The sequence below is a fragment of the Atractosteus spatula genome, chromosome 4 (genome assembly GCF_055471065.1).
Source record: "Atractosteus spatula isolate fAtrSpa1 chromosome 4, fAtrSpa1.hap1, whole genome shotgun sequence".
Classification (NCBI taxonomy): Eukaryota; Metazoa; Chordata; class Actinopteri; order Semionotiformes; family Lepisosteidae; genus Atractosteus; species Atractosteus spatula.
Genome location: NC_142709.1, coordinates 2,732,980 through 2,748,454, shown reverse-complemented (window position 1 = coordinate 2,748,454; position 15,475 = coordinate 2,732,980). Strand labels below are relative to the sequence as shown.

Here is a 15,475-nt window from a genome sequence, read left to right as displayed (position 1 = left end):
GTGTGAAGCATTTTCTTTATTAAAACGGCCGTAATCGTTTACACATAGAAAAACATACCAAAAGGGTTTGTGCATATTTAAACCATATACGTATTTCCATGTACACAGTAAAAATGATAAAGACTATTTAAAATTTGTCTGAAAACATGAAAAGGTTTCATTCTTCATCATTCGTCCGACATCGCTGCATTTCCTGTGCCACTTTGCCCCGGACACAGCAACGTGTTGAACAGAGAGAGTCGAAAGGTTATCACTGCAAAGCTCTCACCTCAAGCGCTGTTTAATGATCCTACAGAAGCGCTTCATCTTACAATTCCTTCAGATTCCTTCACTGGAACTTCCGAACTGAAAAAATAACCTTTCGCAGCCGCTGCTCTCTCGTCAGCGCGGTCCTGACACCACAAATGGCCCTGCCGATGCAGGCGCTTCGTTTTCTGTTGTCAAGTGTTGTAAACGATAAAAACAAGAGATGAACTGGCAGTAGGGAAGGAATATGCGAAGCACACAGCATGTGCTCTCAAGGGACCGTTCCTGCCACTGAGTTTACCTCCGTTCTTAGCAGCAACGATGGAGATGGAGAGAGGGGTCAGATCCAAGCCCGTTATACTGTACGTAAACATAACAATCAACATGAATAAAGGGATCATTTTACACCTTTATGAGGAAATGTTCCATAGGGGTAATGGGATATCACTACATTCCCCTGTTTACATACCAGCCTACAAAAACAGTTCTCGGTGGCCACTCTCTGGGTTCGGTTACAAATACTGTATTTGCAGTTTCATTTTCATAAGTGATCGGTCTTATATATCTGGTATATTTGTAAAACCAGAACACCAGAATCTGGCGTTTTCAAGAAATTGAAAGATTGTGATCTATTTTGTTTGTTTTATTTCAAGATGTTAGGAAGCACAATCTGAATTTGAATTATTCAGGTACATTATACACTTAAAGAAGGTACATGGTGACCTGATTGATACCAATAGGATGCCATGCTCATTTTTACAAGACAACCTAAAGAAAGTGACCAAGCCTTTATCCTTGTAGTGATGTGGTTACAGGCTGGTACAGGAACACCTCACATCCACTGGCAGTGTTTATTGTATGGGACACACTACCACTCCAGAGACGTTCATTTTCATCGGAAACGGAAAAGTTACCCTATCTGCCAAAAGACAGTTAAAGCACAGAGAAGCCCATCGATTCAGAACTATCCAGTGTGGATTGGAGGGATCACAAGTTGAATAGCCTTACTTCACACTCAAACCTTGATGCCCAGGACTCAGACTGCTACAGTTCACTCCAGGATTCACTTTCACTGCAGAGACCGGTTTCTAATACTGCGCTTCAAAACACCACCGGCTCCTAGTTGCTTTGGAAACATGATGCTGAGAAGCAGCTGGGCTAGAGAAGAGACATCAGTTGAAGCCTCACACTGTCAGGTTTCTCTAATACTTTTACAAAGCACACACTCTCTCTCTGTCTGTAAGCACAGGGGCAATCACCAGTGTCTCCTCTGCTTTCAAGCATATTGTTCCGTGAAAATTGCTACAGTCCTGCTGTTACAATACATGCTCATTAATGTTGAGTAACAATTATTGTTCTCCGAAGTCAAATTCCTTCATTCATCAGCAGAAATCCACTCACGCCTGGTAAGGCCATGGCAATCATACTACATCTACCTGGAGGCGCAGAGCCCCTGCAGGGCACACACCCAATCGAGAGACGCCTTTTCACCTGGCCAGAATCTCTGGGAGGCAGAAGGAGGCCAGTGTAGCCGGACCAAGCCCACATGACCATGGGGGAACATGCGAACTCCACACGGAAGGTCCCTTGTGTCAGAGCTGAAACCAGGATGGAGAGCCTTTTGCTCCAAACCACACCAGCATGGGCACCACAGAGCAAAGGGTCTCCTCTCTCTAAAACTGGGGGTCCACACGGCTGGGTGAATGGACAGAGATTTTCTTTTTCTGTATTGATTACTGTTAGAATTTAACCTCATTACATATAAGCACAGTACTGGTAATATATACATTTTAAAATGGCAATTCATCTAAATTAATTTACTCAATCTGATAAAATAGATGATTCATCTAATCGTATGTGACACACTTACGTTTATATAGTTACTGTATAACAACATTTTTAAACGTTTAATTGGCCCTTAAATAATAAAAGCCTATAAACATTTTATTGGTAGTTGCAATCCTATTTTCAGTTAATATCACTTACTGTGATTACAGAATAAGGCCATAAAGATGTTCTAAAAAAAGGAATTTTTTTCCAAATATTTGACTGCACATATCGTTCTCAAGGAAACCACTAAATACACAAAGACCACAAAGCACGTTGTTGGAATCGGTCTCCTTTTGGATCAATTTCTTTGTTATTCTTTAGTTTTAGATTTTGTAGCTCAACATTTTGGGCCATCTAACAGAAGCAAAAAAAAAAGTAGGTAGATGCACATGGTGCAAAAAACATCAAGTCTATCTTTCTGCTCAATTTTGTTTTAGCTTCCGGCCATCAATTGTAATAAATAAAATATAGGCTACAGTACATATTGCACTTTAAATATTTACAGAATCAACAGCAATGTTATAAAAGTGAAGAGATTTTGAATTCAGTCTTAATCATTATATCACCTCCCATTGTACGTATATAATGTTCATATAATAAATATTATTTAAATATCTATGATGAAAACTAGTCAATGCTTTTTGTTCACCAAAGCATATAAACGCCAAGAGATGCAAAAAAATCTTTCAGCAGAGCCTGTAGAATAACACCTGCGTTGTTTTTTGTTTTTTTTTTTGCTGTTGGTAGATGAGCCCAAAACAGTGGCCATCGGGAAGCACCCCGGTGAAGCCAGTGGGGTGTCTGACCTCGTGCACCGTCTGTCACAAGAGCAGCGCCCACAGTGTCGGCCTCTGGGAGCCTGGAGGTGGTCCAGAAAACACCTCCAGCATTGTCACTAGGTGGCGCTGTAAGCCCTGATGGAGGAAAACAAATAGAAGACACTTGGGGCTGACTGGAAAGCTTCCTCTCCTCACCGCGTGGCCGCCTGGACACGGAGGATCTGGCAACCGCCGAGTACTCGGAAAAAACGCTTCAAGACCCGGAGGTTCCGGCAGAGAGGCACGTTTTCAGGGACAACGCTTGTGCCAAGGCCAAGTGCCCGGCGGGGCGCCTCTAGGCCAGCTTCTCGGGGGCCGAGGACTTGAGGCTGCAGGTTTCCGACAGCAGCAGCTCGTTGGCCTTGTTCTGCTGACGCTCCTTCTCCCGCGAAACGTGTCTCGGGTGGTAGGAGGGCTTGTCCTGGCCGCCGCCGCTGCCGCTGCCACAGCTCCTCATCAGCGCCTTGGCGACCAGGTAGCCCAGCTCGGCCACGTTCAGGATGATGCAGATCCCCGAGGTGGCGATCATGAAGATGCTGAAGACTGTCTTCTCGGTGGGCCGGGAGATGAAGCAGTCCACGATGTTGGGGCAGGGCCAGTCGCTACACTTGACCAGGCGGGGCATCTGAAACCCGCTGTAGATGTAGTAGAAGATGTAAATGAAGGCGGTTTCGAACAGCAGCCTGAAGAAGAGGCTGGTGGTGTAGGTCCACCACAGGGACCCCGTGATGTGCATCCGTTTCTTCCTCAGCTCCTCCAGGTCCTCCTCGGCCTTCTCGCCGTGGGTGCGCAGAATGTCCCTCTTGACGCCGCGCTTGCGGTACGCCACGTGCATGGTCACCAGCAGGGCCGGCGTGGAGACGAAGATGAGCTGGAGGCACCACAGCCGGATGTGGGAGATGGGGAAGTAGCGGTCGTAGCAGACGTTCTTGCACCCGGGCTGCAGCGTGTTGCAGGTGAAGTCCGACTGCTCGTCCCCCCAGACGCTCTCGGCGGCGACCACCAGGATCATGATGCGGAAGACGAAGACGACGGACAGCCAGACCTTGCCCAGGCTGGTGGAGTGCTTGTTCACCCCCCCCAGCAGGGCGTACAGCTGGCCCCAGCTCATCCTGGGGGAACAGGAGACAACGCGCTCAGGTCAGGGCACAACTCACACCCGCCTGAACCTCTGTCTACCGTCGGTTCCTCGCCCCGAGACTCAGTGCGGAGCGTGGCGTGGTGTGCTCATTGTATTTTGTCTTAAAAAAAAGAATACACATTAGCTAAAACCTCACGGATACTAGTCACCTTGTTTTATAAGTTTAAATTTAACAATCTCCGCGATGCAGACTACTCTCGCACCGCTTAGACATGAAAACAGAAAAAAAACATCAAGCCAGATGATTACATTTTAGCTGAAGGGCACTATGTATAGTGAGGACGATCTACAAAACATGTATCAGGACATATGGATTTATGCTGTACATCTATTCAGTTGCACGGAGCAGTAGCACTGTGGCTAAGGATCTGTGCCTGTGGCTGGAAGGTTGCCATTTCAAATCCCACAGCCAGCAGAGAAATCCTACGCCGTTGGGCCCCTGAGCAAGGCCCTTAACCCCAACTGCTCCAGGGGTGCTGTACAATCGCTGACCCTGAGCTCTGACCCCAAGCTTCTCTCCCTGTCTGTGTGTCTCATGGGCAGTAAACTGGGGTATGTGAAAATAAAAATTCCTAATGCAAGAAATTGTATATGGCCAATAAAGTGATCTTATCTCTCTTCTTAGTTCAACGCAGGGCGATATGAAAACCGCCCGAGTAAGGGAACTGAGTCAGTCCACTTCATTCGGAGCTGAAAGGTGGAGAAGGGAAACTATCCCGGCTGTGGCGCTTTCTCCTGGCCACCTGCTCTCCTCCCGCACTCCACTTCTTACTTAATGAGAGGGGCGGAGCGGTGGCTCTGTGGCTCAGGATCTGCGCCTGTGGCTGGAAGGTTGCCGGTTCAAATCCTGCAGCTGGCAGAGGAATCTTACTCTGTTGGGCCCCTGAGCAAGGCCCTTAGCCCCAACTGCTCCAGGGGTGCCGTACAATGGCAGACCCTGCGCTCTGACCCCAGGCTCTCTCCCTATCTGTGTGTCTGTGTGTCTCATGGAGAGCAAGCTGGGGTATGCGAAAAGATAATTCCTAATGCAAGAAATTGTAAAGGGTTAATAAAGTGATGTTATAATCTGTCTTTTTATTCCCGTTCGCCTGATCCTTGTCACTTCCCCTCTCCCCTCGCACCTGAAGAAGGCTCCACCGCCAGACCGCGGCGCCTTTTCTCTACCGACAGCACGGAAAGCACCTCCTAGCCGACCCGCGCAGTCTACGTCTAAACGCGCTGCGGGCTCAAGGAAACCGTGCAGCGGCGAGGATACGGGCATTATCATGTTGACCCCTAGGAGGCGCTACAGACTTAAAATTGAGGCTGGTCGGCTTCCACCTTGGTGCGATTGTGGCTGCACTACGCGCTGCAAGAACGCCAAATAAAGATAAGCATATTGCAAGAGAAAAAAAAGACTGCTGATATTAGCTTTTAAAGTCTGAACTAAAACTATATAACATGTACGGACTCTTACTTTCGCCTTATCCTGCTGCGATGTGCAATAAAGTATCTTACCTTTTTCTATACTGTATATTATATAATTCTTCACCAGAATACGGTAAATATTTCAGTACGAGCAAAGACGTGTTTATTGTTAAGTTACCCCTAATAATGAAAAAAAACTCACGAGACGATTTAAGCTCTTCAATACAAAACACTTATATTTGGGATAAATCGCAAATGTGCATTAAGACGTCTGTGTGTCGCATAAAAGCGCGCCTGTACCGCATAAGACAACGGTGGTTTATTTGAGCTACTCTTGAGATGAACACAAGGACCATACGAAATACTTTGCAAGACATTTCTGCAATGGCGAAATTAAGTTATAATAAAATGTAATAGCCACTTCGCTATTGAGCCCGTCTCTTGAATTCTGTTATCTGAAAAAGGAAATACTCAGGCCCTATTAATTTGCATTTCAAATCGATTTGGCAACTTATTCGCGCGATTTATGTTAGGTTAATCATGCCACAGAATCGAAGAAACAAGCGTTTTTGTACCGCGTTTATGAAACATCACCTTTTCTTAACTTTCAGAAAAGTTACCACCACCCCCCTTCGAAGTGGGGATGACTTGATTTGAACATTTGAAACACGCACACGAGGAAAAGGTGCAAAAACAACAAGAAAAAAAAAGAAAACTCGCCAGTGCCGGCGGTTCTGTGAAAGAATGAGGACAGGAAATAAAATCAGTGCACTACCTCCACGTTCCTTACCTTTGATATAGCCTTCCAACAAAGTCTCTGAATAATTTAACCGCACATTAAAAGTCACCCGCTGCCTCGGGTATTTTATCGCCTTCCTCCTCGATACGAAGAAAATCTTTCCCGACCGCAGGCGATGCCAGCGTTTTTACAGCAAGCAGGACCGGCCGAGTCCGAAATCCTTCTGCTCGCTGTCCTCAGAACGGCACCTGACTTCAGGATCCACCTGCGTGACGTAGGAGGCGTGTTCCGCTCCAGGGCGCGACGTGTTCAAGGCGGCTGCCTTGTTTCCGACGCCTGTGCGGAGAACCGACTCTCATTTTCTCACATCTTCCTCTGAGCGCTGGGAGGAGGTGCCGAACCTTCATCGAGTTTAATTTGATCTGCTCTCAGCCTAGTTTTTGTTTTATCTTTCCACTTTAGAGATTGTCCACCTAAAAAAAAAAATGAAACGATAGAAATTTAGAAATCAATAATACATAATAATAAAATAAGATGAGCCCCCTAGCCTGTATTGAATACAGTGGTTAAACATGGATGGACGGATGACAATAAGATTAATAATAATGTAAACGTCAGTATTTCACTGCCGTTTTCTCGTCTCTATCAACCAGGGAGAATTTGCGCGGTAGATGAAGATGGACATTAACCTACAACTCACAATGAATACTACAGGGAAAATCAGTGTGATCTCGATTTATAAGCGGGGCTGTTCAAATACTGTCTGCAGTAGTTCCAAGGGAATGTGTCGCCTGCTTTACAGAGGGCAGTTACATCTGCGTAAACTTACATGAAACAGCGTCGGGACAAATCTGTCCCAAGTACTCAGCACACGGACTTTCAAGTGACGAGAGACTGTCTCAGCTCTTACCGCCTCAAGGTGGTTAACCCGAATTTTAACCTAAGAGCATTTATTACATATTGATGATTCTAGCCCCAAGATGCGGTAATAATTATAAAATACAGCAAGAGGTTTGAACTTGTCGCAGAAGCCCGATGTCGTATATGTGCCTGTATTTAAAAAAAAACGGTTAAACAATTATCGACTATAAAACATTTCTGTGTGTTCATTACGGAGCGCACATCGTGAACTGAACGCGAGATTTTGTTACCGTATATTCAGCTCTTCACAAATTCAGCGGTACAAGGCACTTCAACTACATAGCGTCACACGGGTGCTAGGGTACATTTTCTTAATTTATTCCCCGTTTTTTGAAGCACGGTCACCTTCTGCACAATCCAGGCGAATTGCTTTCGTTACGTGCTTATGCGGACAATTAAATGGAATCAGATACAATTACATATAAAATGTAGTAAAAATAAAAATGTAGACTAATTAAGACATACATGGAAATTGTTTATTAACGTCATAATAAAACTGTTAATTATTGTGTCTACTTTTTAAATCTTCGATCCGATCCTTAATCTTTACAACCGTTATTGTATCAAAAACTCCCTTCTGATAATCTGGCTTGAGACATCAATAATGTTTAGGAAGATATGAATTTATCACACGAGATACATTGTGTCGAGAGATTGAACTTTTTACCTGCTGGGCAGTCAATGAACCCGCGATAAACACTACTGTTTTTCTAGACTAAAATATTCCTGGTGCTTAATATAATGTAGCATATTTTGCAGTATTTTATCCGTCTTAGTTTTTAATACCTGCAAAAGCAATCGCAAAAATCCTATTCCACTGAACACTACCATGTACAATTCAAAATCTGATTTTGTTTTACAGTCACAAGGTGGTTTTGTTACATTTAATAAAAACGACGAACAAAAAGGCCCCTTCACTGTGTAGCTAATAAGGCACAAATAAGCCTTTATTTTACAAGTTCAACAGAATAAGCCTGTCTTTGAGTTAATAAGTTACGAGAAACAGCCCGTGCTACGTATAACTGTTACAGTTATGTAATAGGAACCATTGATTGACTTGATCTTCAGTTCGTTACGGTCATTTTTCTTCTCTGTCGGTGTGCCAGCCGGCCCCACCTCACCCGCAGGCTCCATCGCTCTCAAAGAGCTGCTAGCGCGCCAAGGTTGTCCGGGATAGCTGTTCAGATATAAATTAAGAAACTGAGACGGCATTAATCCTATGACTATATCAAACAGTAAGTCTCTTCGCTCCCTTCTCAATCCGTCACACACGATTTCCCCGACTTCAACCTCGCCATGTTGCCTTTAACCTCGCTTCCTTCACCGCAGACGCACGCCAAGGCACGCTGCGAATGTGACTTCTTTTTCGCTTCAGTGTCTCAGTAGCAAGAACTTGAAAATGATGGGCAAGATTTCCGACAATTTGCAGAAATCCGAAGTTGGCGGGCACATGCAAGTCACTGCTCTCCTCCCCACTGAGAGCTGGTGTGTGGGGGAGCGGACTGGCGCATCATCCAGGTGGGGCTGCGCACTGGTGGGGGTGGAGGGGTTTCCCATTACCTGTAAAGCGCTTTGAGTGGAGTGTCCAGAATAGCGCTGTATAAGTGTAAGCAATTATTATTATTAAACCTTTCACTTAACGTTTATCTTTTTAACTTTTTTTTACCCGCTTAGCAGTCAATGAACCCGTGATAAACACTACTGGTTTTGACAGCGGAACGGTACATACACAATAAAATGAGAATAAAGTATTCATGGTGCTTAGAATAATATAATATATAGCATATTTAGCAGCATTTTATCCTCCTTACTTTTAAATAACTGCAAAAGCAAGCACAGAAATCCTATTCTGCTGAACACTACCACTCTCACAGGAGGCGGTTTGGTCTTTTTAACACTGCGTTGGACGATGGTGGCCGTATGCGTTACACTATGCTTAAGACCTCGCCGTTTGCTTGGAAAACGATTGCAGCTTAAATTGTTCCAGAAGATATTTTCATGAATTGCCATTAACATTTTAAATAGCAAATACTGCACAAAAGTTGTAATGAAGATGCCATACTTTCACAGTAGTATTACTGCAAGTTCCCATAATATAGGAAACACTACACGTTTTTGCTTCACACGAATTGGCATCAATACAACACGGGTGAGCTTCGCTGAGGTTTTTCCCGAAGGCCTCACTCGACAAATCGGACACTGTGTATGTTAATTAAATGATAATTAATTGACCGAGTAGACGTCACACTTGGGCATTGCACTGAAGCGATCCGAGTCTAGTCTGTTGCTCAAGCGCACAGTCGTGGGGTTTGGGCTCAGGACCGTACGGTTGCGAGTCCGAACCACGTCTCCACGCAGCCGGCTCTTATCACGGAATATTTCAGCTGCTAGTTTTTATTTCCACGAACAAAACGACGGGTAGAGAGGCAGGCGTCTCGTGACTATGCAGCCCGTTTCATCGGTTGTTGTTTTTTTGTTGTTGAAACAAAACATCAGTTTTTATTTTCTAATTAGCGCATGAGCCCGAGGAAAAGGTTTCATCTTGATCACGTCGAACGACGTTTCTCTGCTGTCTTCTTCAAGAATTCAAGGAATTTCGTTTTTTAACTTCCGTCTTGAAATATTTATTAAGTTTTACAGAACATTAACGCGAATTAAAATGTTATAAATACACATATTACTAGCTGTGCATCTTTAATTCGTAGAAATGTGTTCTATTCACCCATACATGCATTTTCTAACCGCTTCTTCCGACAAACATACAGGTATTAGGAGTTGTTAGTATGACAGTGATTTTAGATTCACACTTACTGAACTGTACATACAAATCATGTGATACAAAGATCGTAGAGATCAAGGATCGAGTATACAGGGCCGGAGTTTACTTCCAAGACTAATAAGAGTAAAAAAAAAAGCCCTGGGTTATTTTTAAAAGTTATGAATGTATTCAAATAAACTAATTGTATCGGTCGTACAGTATCATTTTGATGGACATTTTCTGCTTTTGCTTAGGGACTGGATGGGTGGACATTTAAGACCCCACTCAATCCGACAGAATCACTGTTAGGATGAACCCTAATCCGGCGGATTTGCTCTCTGTCGTTTAGACCGTGTCAGTGTCGTGAGATTTAGCCCGGTGGATGCAGGAATGCCTCGTCTGCCCTGGGAGTGCTGCCGCTTGGCTCCGGGGGTCGAGCAGCTCGCAAAGGAGCGACCCCGGCTCCGTGATCCTGGACAGCCGAGGTCTGTCCGGACACACGGCCTGCCTGCCCGGCGCCGCCGCTTGTGCTCTGCGGGCGGGGAACCGGGAGGAACAGCGCCAGAAGCACCCCGAAAACAGCTCGCTTCCCCCCGTTTGGCGAAGAAAGAAACGCCTCGTTTGGCGCTACCGTGGGACAGGATAAAGGGCTTGTCTTTCTGCTGCGGAGCCGAGCTCGACTTTGATGACAGCGAGCCTGGGCTTGGGAAAATATTCGGCCCGTGTTCTGAAGATCGGAGCGTCCACCCGCCTGTTTCCTACCCCTTCTTCAAATACAGGGTCAGCCGGAGCCTATCCCGGCGAGCAGGGACACCCTGGCCAGGACAGACGGACACCCACACCACTCACAATTCCTAGAAGCCAATTAACCTACCGGCAGGTCCCTAGACTGCGGGAGGGAACCAGTGCAGTATTTGAACGTGTTAAACAAAAAGTTGTTTAAGAAAAATACAAACACATAACTGTGAAAGATCATGTCTTAAAATTTAAAAGAGGAAAAACACAATGTACTGTATTTTGGGGTTTTTTTTTTATCGGACACGTCTGCACAATAGAAATCCTGAAGTCCGATCCCGTAGACTGTCTGTGTGTCGGGAAATCAGAAGACTAAAGAATGAGAGCGAGATCTACTGTACTGTAGCTCGTCTGATACGAGAATTTCGTTCGGCCTCTTCTTGAACAACAAAGCGGTATCAATTACACGTTACAATTCAATCCTGTAGCCTGACCTATGAAATTGGCTGAGGTCATAGGGCTGTTTATAGGAATTTAATTTATAATTACGAAGTACTGAAACTAATGAAGCGTTTTTACGGTACTTTGTTATTTCCAGAGTTAATATGTCACAGTTAACATGCGCTAAAATCGGTTACTGATTTACCGAAATCCAATTACCCAAACAATCTTATTCTTTACGGATTATATTTTCTCTGAACAAATCTCTGTTGAGAGATTATCCATTAATGGCTGGAGGAGAACTACCAATAATCAGAGGAGCCCAACCAACTGGCCCGCTGTGGATTGTAACCCTTCTGCTGTCTTTGCACAACGCGAGGTTCTTTGAAGCATATGAGGTTTATTCAGAAATTAAGTGTTAGCTTTCAAGTGACCTTTAATAGTAGAATAGGGCTTTTCTTTTTAAATAATAGGACAAAGAGCACTTGACTTGCATGGTATCAGACATGATCAGTTCCATGATTATAATTACGCCAAGCCTGTGGTCATGTCACAGACTCCTTGCTCCACATAAGAATCGTATCTTCTTTAACTCTGAATGTGAAGATGTTACATTTTTCATCATCCTGAAAACATTCATTTTACTTCATCACTTTCTCATCGTTCTCTGAGCATTTACACAAATCACATTTACCGCAGGTGCGTCTGTTCACACACGTCTGACAAAGAACAACCCAAGCTCAAACTCTTATTAGATTATGATGTCATGTCAAACCAATGGCACATGTTTATTTCTTCTTAAAACTACTGAATAACTAGAACATGTAAGCAAGTGTCAGATAAAAGTGAATTTGATTCAGTTAAAGAGGATGGGACTCCTTTCACTGTGCAAAATCTGGGTTATATACAGTAACTGCACTGTCCTGTAGTCCAAATCTGTGTCAAACTGGAACATGTCATTTGGTTACAATTTCTGTAAGTATTCAGAAGTGTGTTGGAGCACCAGAAAGACTTCTGCTTTGTAATACAGGAGATGTGTGTGCTGTGGGAGTGGGGTATTGATACTGTATGTCTAGACTAGAGACACAACTTTGATCACTGCAGCAACACATTTGACTTACTTTCGAACCAAGATGAGTCTATTTAACAAGTCTAAAACAAGTCTAAAAATACTAATACTACTAATACTAGCAATTACATGGTTTATAACATTTGTTTTTAATTTGAGAGAATTGAGAGAAATCAAATTGGTTATTCAGACCAGTGATATTGTATTTGCAATAACAGATCAAAAAAGGGTTAAATTATTTAAATTTTGAAGGACTTTGTTCACCTAAGTACTACCTTTGTTGGCCTTATTAGGGTTTTTTGATGAGGCTGGAAACTTCATTAAACTGGACTCTGCACTTGAGCTTCTAATAATAACATGATCTAATTCACTGTTGCAGATAACCCCAATAAGATACCTCTGCACTTACTTCCCAATAATTTGCATTAACTTCACAACACTTTCTATCAAGCCCTATACAGCCAGCACAATGAGATCTTTTTTTTTTGTGGTGTTGATAACGCAGGTCTTTTTAAACCAGAGATGGTAAATAAAATCAATCCAAAATGAAGTGGATGGGTGAGTTTGTGTATTTCTAGAAATTTCAGCATTTACAGGAAGCTGTTTTTATTAAACTGTTCATAGTGAAATATAAAAGGAGAACACTGTCTCAGCACAATCTGCCCTGGTAGTTCCATTATTAAAAGAAATTCCTTTACCAGTCTTATTTTAACATCACTGGAAATATGTGTAATACTATGAGTTCAATGCGGTGTTTTAAGTTTTTATAAAAATCCAAACATGGCAACAAAGGAGGTAAAGGGTTTTAAATCAGGTTTAGCAGCTTGAAAGTAGCTTGTTTAGTTACACAGATTTTGTTTTTAAAGTTCTCTGATAGGGGAATCTAAAAATAATTTGTTTCCTCTTCCCTTTCAAGAAGTCCTTACACAAAAAAGGTGGATTGCCGAAACCACAAAAACATTCATTAAGATCCTGATTTTCTTTAAATCCAGCAACTTATTCCAAGCAGAAAACCAAACCTGTGAATTCACTCTGCTCTTTCCTGCTTTAAGATTCAGGAAATCATGAAATAAGGAGCTGACTTGATGTGTTCCTTTAAGAAGAAAAAACACCAAACATCACCACCCTTTAAAAATGTCATCCCAATTTTTCATTCCGCTTGTCTGTTAATGTATTTGAAAACAAAGGCATTGAATGAAATCAAATGAGATAAGAACAGAATTCAAGCTTATCCAAATATCAGCAATCATTGTGCAAGGCAGCTGTTATATCCAGTCAGCCAGGCTGCTGGAGGTGAAGGGCTGTGAGGTGTGTCTCTCTAGGGGTCCATGTTCCTCTTCAGTTGCGCCAGGCCCAGTAGGCAGCGATCCCTCCTCTCTCTCCGAGCGTTCAAGTGCTGGGCGTCACAGGGGATCAACTCGCACATCTCCTGTATCGAGATCGGAGCCAAGCATTAAAACCCAGAGCCGGCTGGGTAGAACTGTAAGAACAGGAATATTTTTCATGCATTTTACTTGTCATTTCAATTATGAGGCGTACAGTGCTAGGAAAAAAATTGTGAAACCCTCTTGGTCGGTCCGTGTTTTTTTATGTTCTTGAGCTAAAACATAATAAGATTTTCATGAAATTCTTAAAAAGAGATGCAGGTAACCTAATTTAATACATTACACAAACTAGTGGCACCTACTTTAGCAGCAATGGCTTCAACTAGACAGGTCCTAGTGACTGTTTCCTGTACCTGTTTATCACTCTGTGGTGTTGGGGTGCGAGTAGTCACAGAGCAAAAAGTGACACTTTATCCAGACGGTCAACTGGAGAGCAGAACAGTTTCTACTCTGCTCAAAAATAGATTTGCTTTTAAGGGATTTTTAGAATGCAAGCACAGTCCCAGTCAACCTATTGAGTTACTAGAAACGTCAAGACCAGAGATGAGGAGAGAACACACATATTTCAAATATAAATACAGAATGTAAAAGGACACTATGGAATAGGAATATACTGTATTAAATGCTGAAAAATGCATATCCATAAATCCAGCTGCCTGTCCAGCTGGTCCAGCTGTCCAGACCATCACAAATTCAGACAATCAGCTAAACAGGCCACAGCCAAAGTCAAACAACCAGTTTGCCTGAATTCTACACTCGCAACAACTTTTGAGAACTTTGTCCCTTTCCTTCTTATAGAACTAATTCACTTTTGGCTCAGGTTCAGCTGACAAATGGAGGTCCTGATATTCTCCTCCAGAATTAAAGCTGTCCAGGCCCTGAGGCGTCACAGCCCACCCAGAATCATGACACCCCCACCACCAAGACCGGCGGTCAGGATGAGCTTCTTCTGTGGGAAGCCAAAGTTTGTTTCTTTGCCACACTGAATGTTTTACAAGTGAAAAAATTCAGCTTATGACTCATCTTTCCAGAGCACTTTCTTCCAGTATTCTTCTGGATTGTGGATTGTGCTCTTTGGTGAACTTCGAGCCCGGCAGAAATGTTCTTTATGGATTGTCCGGGTTGCTTTTGGGGAGATCCAGGCAGGATGAAAGGATCCTGGGCAGAGCCAGCGTGGTCTTGACTATCTTCTATTTGCAGACCCTGACAGCGGATGGATGGAGCCCCAGATTGTCCTGTGAAATCTCTTTTGCTTACACTATGTCATGTTTCATCTTACCATTATAACAATCTAGCCATTATACAGGACACAGGGCTGTCCAAACGCAGTCCTTGCTTGCTTGCTATTCAATTATTTAAGTACCTAAATCTAATTAGTCCTTTATTTGTGCTAAGTAAACTTCGGGTTGACGTATTATTTCATATTCACTGATATTTATTTCTACTTCATGTATCATTGTGTCTCAAAAATAGATTATTCTGGGTACGTGTTTACAGCTATCAACCAGTGTAGGATAAACACCGGGTGCATCTTTTAAGAGGGCGGACCAGACTTGTAACTGTTAGCAGTTACGATATCAGAAACATTACTGAATCGGAACAGAAAGGGAGACATTTCAAAGCTCTGTAACCCTTTGCTGTTTGCTGTCATTCTGCAGATTTCTAAAAGCAATATCACTTGCCATCTCTTCAAGACCACTGCTGATTATACTCTGCACCCATGAAACACCAGCTCTATCCAGTCAGGCATTGTCAGATAAAGAATGATCATGACACAACTGCAACTCTTGCCGAAGAATTGAGGGGTATTTTTGTTGCAACAGGTTTATACATAGCAGAAGCAACACTTTAACAATATAAAGAAAGAGGAAGCCTGTCAGTCAAACTGGCTCATTTCTGATAGCAAACTGATTTGTGGAGCTTAGGAATGTGGTGCCTAATGCAGAGATACATAAGGGAAATAGGAAAAGCCAACGTTTGTTAGA

At 43.2% G+C, this 15,475-nt stretch overlaps 2 protein-coding genes and 1 long non-coding RNA gene across 3 annotated transcripts in view; 1 reads left to right on the top strand and 2 right to left on the bottom strand.

Moving 5' to 3' along the window:
- On the bottom strand, positions 1–8,190 carry gjb8 (gap junction protein beta 8). The gene is made up of 2 exons (XM_088913651.1): positions 6,233–8,190; positions 1–4,006 (listed from the first exon to the last, which is right to left on the bottom strand). The coding sequence occupies exon 2, from the start codon at positions 4,003–4,005 to the stop codon at positions 3,190–3,192; it is 816 nt and encodes a 271-aa protein (XP_088769777.1). The 5' UTR covers position 4,006; positions 6,233–8,190; the 3' UTR covers positions 1–3,189.
- A 68-nt stretch (positions 8,191–8,258) lies between these two features.
- On the top strand, positions 8,259–12,653 carry LOC148835622 (uncharacterized). Its single transcript, XR_016090957.1, has 3 exons — positions 8,259–8,337; positions 8,478–8,620; positions 10,210–12,653. It is a non-coding gene; the product is annotated as an uncharacterized LOC148835622 (long non-coding RNA).
- cryl1 (crystallin, lambda 1) overlaps positions 12,235–15,475 on the bottom strand; it is a 38,904-nt gene continuing 35,663 nt past the window's right edge. The window contains exon 8 of the mRNA XM_088913650.1: positions 12,235–13,534. Coding sequence (XP_088769776.1) covers positions 13,424–13,534 — 111 coding nt within the window. The 3' untranslated portion in view covers positions 12,235–13,423. The remainder of the gene's footprint in view (positions 13,535–15,475) is intronic.

Coding starts and splice junctions, on each gene's coding strand:
- gjb8 (XM_088913651.1), bottom strand. CDS start 4,005: ATGAGCTGGGGCCAGCTGTACGCCCTGCTGGGGGGGGTGAACAAGCAC.